General features: G+C 35.2%; 1 protein-coding gene across 1 annotated transcript; it reads right to left on the bottom strand.

Moving 5' to 3' along the window:
• Positions 1 to 1,260: 1,260 nt before the first annotated feature.
• Positions 1,261 to 4,901, bottom strand: LOC108378718 (uncharacterized; the record flags this gene model as incomplete). The annotated part of the gene is made up of 2 exons (XM_017635022.1): positions 4,880 to 4,901; positions 1,261 to 1,996 (listed from the first exon to the last, which is right to left on the bottom strand). A coding segment is annotated over exon 2 (565 nt), but the record flags the coding sequence as incomplete, so codon positions are not given.
• Positions 4,902 to 5,190: the final 289 nt, after the last annotated feature.

Here is a 5,190-nt window from a genome sequence, read left to right as displayed (position 1 = left end):
GCTGACGCCGATTTTCCCAGACCTCCCTTTTTCCCTTCAAACATATGCGTTTGAAATCGACGCATTGCTCGATGCTCTTTGTTACCGCTATACTAATTTTTTACCCTAAGTTGTGAATACATTAAGTCAGAAAAGTCTATCTAAAAGTCTAGTGGAAACAAACGAATTTTATTTAGCTCATAGCTCTAATAATATTTAACTTTATGAGCCAATCCCTTTCTGTAGATCCTTAGAATTTAACTACTTCAAATACTAGCACTGTCTAAGGAAGACAGCTCAGGGTCCGATGTGTTTTATGTGAGCCCAGGCGAGGAAGGCATCACCTCGCGATGCTCAAAAAGACTGCATTATCATTATCGGTACGAATCAACTTTGTGAAATGTGAATACCAACCACCTTGGTAGAGCTCGAGGTCTACTCGAAACCTCTGCCGTAATTTGGATCGACATAGGGATGAAATACAACTCCGTATTGACCTGGCACAAACCACAACCACCTTTCTAATCCCTGAAGAGTCGTGCCAGTTGAACAGGTTTGAACACGCTCTATGGACTCCTGCCCACCGTGATACCGGAACTAAGCATCGGTTCAGACTTCGTCATCCAATCTACTGAAAGTTCAGTAGCATTACTACTCTGGATTGTTGGCCAATAACGGAGCCCACACATAGTCTAAAAACTTACTCCGCAAATATGACATTCCGACTAGTGAGGCCACTCGCTTATTTCCACAAAAACCAGAAGGTTGCCAGCGTTGGCTCAACATTTGCTGAGTGGCTCTAGCTGAGTTCCTGAGGTGGAGCCCTGCAGACTACCCTGAGCCAGCCCAATCCCCACCACCTAGGTTCGTACCAAGTAAAGAGATTTTTCTGTCCAAAAATAGCTGATGCTTTCACATAGCTAGAGGATTAATTGTGTGAAATATCAGATGGAAATCAAAATAGGTCACAAAGGATAAAGTCTTGTAAGGAGTACCAGGATTCCATGTCATTCGAAAAAAGCTAAAAATCATTAGTTGGGGTGCAGGAGGTATTCGCGCTTGGATACTTTAGGGTTTCAGTCTGTATCTGTATGTACATAAACCGGCTTTTTCAACAAAATCCTTTCTTTACTAGAACTCTTTTAGATGCACTCAAGGCTCAGCAGGAGTTCAACCTATTTTCATGCGCCTAATTTAATCGCAAACGGCAGTACTTTTCGCACTTAACTCTACACAATACCACTTATGTGCATATATATATGTATGTATGTATGTACCAACCTGTAGGATAAACAATTATCGTGGCGCGATTTTTATGCCCCGCCGCCATGAAAGTGGCCACTGTCTGCGCAGGTAACGATGTAGTCGCCTCCATGGTATAGCGCGTCACAGGTAGCGTTGGTAGAACAGACGACATCACCGTTGTTGCACCACCACTGTCCAACGCACTCCCCTCCATGCCGATGCCAATGCCCGTGCTGATGCCAGTGACATTGTTGAGGGGCGGCAGCAACGTGTACGGTGTGGTGTAATCGCTTAAATTAGCTTGCGCCACATTGGCGAGTGTTTTATTAAAAAGCGTCTTAAGTGTAGAATTAAAGGTCTCAAGTGCTGGTGTCGTTGCGGCAGGACGTTCGGGTAGCATGTTGCGTAGTGTGGTCTGAAGTGATGTAAGGGTAGTGGTGACGACGGGGGTGGCGCCGGTTGGGATGGAGATGTTGTTGAAATTTGTTGTGATGTTATTTGTCGCTGTTGCTGTTGCTGTTGCCGTTGTTGTTGCGAGTATAATTGTTGTCATATTGTTTCTCAGCAGTCTTGTGGCATATTCGAGGAGCTCCAAAAGCATCGCCGGCTAGGACGGTGTCGTGGGTGCGGGTGGAGTTGTGAGTTTTGTACAACCGATTGGTGCGATTTTAGGCGCTGGGTTGCTGGCTAATTTTTGTATTTTTGTTACAATTTTGCACACATTTTGATATTGTTCTTGGTTTGTCTTTTTTGATTGAAGACATCAAAATTGCTTGGTGATCATTTTGTAAGTTTTTTTGCACTTCTTACTAGGGTTGCTCGAGTAGTTTTAAATAGTTTTCTGTATCTTTTCTAGTTCATTAAAAAATTTTATACTTTTAAAAACACTGCATGCTTTAAATACATTTTTTTTTTTTTTGCAAAAATCGAAAAATATATTTTGAGCTACAATTTTGTGGGCTTTTTAAATAAAAGGTTAAAACTTTGATGCACAAAAAAAATATACAAAATAAATTATTCTTATTAAAATTGCAAAATAAAACATTTTTCCTTAACAAACTTAGTTCAGTATACATTTTTTCAACAAAGCTGCGGCAAATTTCTAAAAAAATATATAAATATATATGTAGTGTCCAAGACAAATCAGACGAAAAGTACACCGTAAAAAATTGGTGGGAATAGAAAGCTGTTGAAATGTAAGAAAAAAAGATTTTCCAAAAAAAATAATGTATCAAAATTATCTAAAATTAAGATTTTTACGTGCCATTTTGTCAAGTAGCTCTTAAAATTCATATGTTTTCCAAATAAATTTATTCAGAACAATATTTGGGTTTAAAGGGCATATTTTTTTGAATATTTTACTCCTCAAAACTGAAAAGAATTACAATTTTTGGAAAAAATTAGATCACAATTTTTAGTTCGTTTAAATTTAAGAAATATGAAAATCTTGCAACTTTTTATAGAACGTTCTATTAGCTTAAAATTTTTTTAAAATTTGTTATTTACTTCTAAGGTAGTGCAAAGGAGAATATTAAGGTTTTTTAATAAAAGAAAATTGAAGTTTGTGTTTTAAAAAATTGATTAGTGGGAATTTTAAAAGTCAATTATTTTTTGTTTTGTTTGGGGAACAAAATTTTTTTGCCACAAATATATAAAAATTTTACCTAAAAAATTTAAAATTGCGAAGACGCAGAATTTGTAATTACAGAAAATGCAAATTAAGAACTTTTTTCAAACGTGAAAGTCTTTAATTTCGCCATACATTTTTTTTTAAGAAAAAGTTTTAATTTAATTTACTGCCAATTCATAATAATACAGATTATGTGCATATATATGTATGTATGCCAATTTTAAATTAAAAAATTTATATTATTTTTAGCTTGAAAAGGGAGTGCGATTATTTTGCAATTTGTTTGTGTTAATTTATATGGAAAAAAATTTTAGTTCAATTTTAAATTAAAAAAAGGCTTTTAAAAAATCTCTATACCAAACATTTTATTCCTGTGTTTTGTCTTTGCAAACTAAAGAGAACCAGCTGCTTCGGCCGTGTTAAATGAAAGCAAAAACATGGATTTGAGCTACACCCAGCAAACAACTTCAATACTTTGATTTAACTTTGTTTATATATTTTTGAACACCTATCTTTCATAGTCAACATTTTTTTCAATATATATATCCAAATTTTCCGTAGTGTACATAAGCAATTATTTTTAATTCCATTGGAGCATTTCAGGCAAATTTCAATTTTTCGCGAAAAATTATTTTTTTCATAAAAACTTTTTTAATATTTTTTGATAATTTTTCTAGTTTTTCTCACTTAATTTAAAAAAAAATATTTTCGTATAATCTTTTTTTTAATTCTAAATTTTTTTACAAATTTGTTTCAAGATTTTCTTGGATCAATTAATTTTTTAAACGATTCTCAATTTAGCCATTTTTTGCCTTATTCTCTCGATTTTACAAAAGTATGAACTGCCAAAATTTTCTATATGTCTAAAATTTATTTCCTTTTTCGATTTAAATGCATTCACCAGAAAAATATTCACTCATCACTTCGCACGGTTGCAACTATTTCACTTAAAAATTTCGCAATATTTTTAATGTGTTTTTTTTCACTGCTTTCATATTTCCTCTGCCAGTTTCCACTACTCTGCACTAAATTACAATTTTCAATCAACTGCAAACTTTTCATGAGCATGCAAGCACACAGAGAAGCACACAAATTGTATTGGAAAAGTATTTTTTGTCATTTCAGCACCAGCGTGTACCATATGCTTGGCTATAGTGCCGACATAAAAGCGAGCATTAACACAAAGGCGATACACACAAGCAATACACACTTAGTTGACCGCACACTACTGGTAAGTGCTAAAGAAATATTTGTACATGCTTGTTTGTATGTATGTATGTTTATTTGTTTTATTCCTAAGTTGTATCTATACAAATATGTAGTTGTGTATGATTTGCTCGCCGTTGTGGCTGTCGATCGCCACAATCGACCGACCGGTCGGTCAGCTATTGTTTGGCGTCACGCTATGGCGGCGAACTAGTATTGGTTGGAGGTAAATCCAAAGCAAAGCCATTCAAGCGTTTAACCGCAATTTATTTTTACGACAAATTCACCAAAATCGGAAATATTGCTGGATATGTATGTATGAATGTATGTGTATTTGTGCATATAAAATTTAATATTTATTATTTTCATTATTTGCTATTTTCTGCTGCTGCTGATTATTGTGTTGTCTTTTCTTTGTTGTTGTTTCATTTGCCGCATTAGCGCACAGCAAAAGCACACACACATTTCCACATATTCACATGTCACACGCTTGAGTGCTTTGATTGGCTTTTTATTCATTTGATTTTCCGTTGAAAACTTTTTACTTGCAATTTTTGCGCTTTTAACTTCTTTTTTAAGTCCCTTTTTGCCTTTTTCCATTTTTATTAGCCCATAAAAATATTCTTCGGCGTTTGAAATCAGTGAACCAAAACATTTATTTTGGTAATTACTTCAAAAATTCACTTCTTCAAAGGGCGCGCTTGTTCTTGCACGAAATTTAAAAACGACAAAAAATCATGCGTTTATCCTTACTTTCACTACCACATATGCGCACACCTTGTGTGTGTTCCTCGAAACAACAGTTACCACTACTTTTACCGGTAAATTTTCGGCTGTTACCACCGCTGCTGCCGCCATTCAACTGCTCGCTTTGGCCATTTGTGCTTTGGTTTTTATAATAGCGGCAAATTTTCAAACATTCCAGCCAAGTGAAATGCCTCTGTCAATGTGAATGCTGCTCTCTTAAAAATGCAGCGAGAGTGTTGAGAAAATTTTGCTGCGGTTCTCTTATTTAGCGCAAGTACAGTTAAAGATGTACGGTGCGTATACGTAACTTCCTCTGGAGGGTGAATTGGTTTTGCTGAATTTTTATACCCGAGCGCACTTGTGCACAAGGGTATATTAATTTT

The sequence above is a fragment of the Rhagoletis zephyria genome, unplaced genomic scaffold (genome assembly GCF_001687245.7).
Source record: "Rhagoletis zephyria isolate East Lansing unplaced genomic scaffold, Rhagoletis_zephyria_1.1 Rzeph_scaffold_14747, whole genome shotgun sequence".
Classification (NCBI taxonomy): domain Eukaryota; kingdom Metazoa; phylum Arthropoda; class Insecta; order Diptera; family Tephritidae; genus Rhagoletis; species Rhagoletis zephyria.
This window is presented reverse-complemented; position numbering and strand designations above follow the sequence as displayed.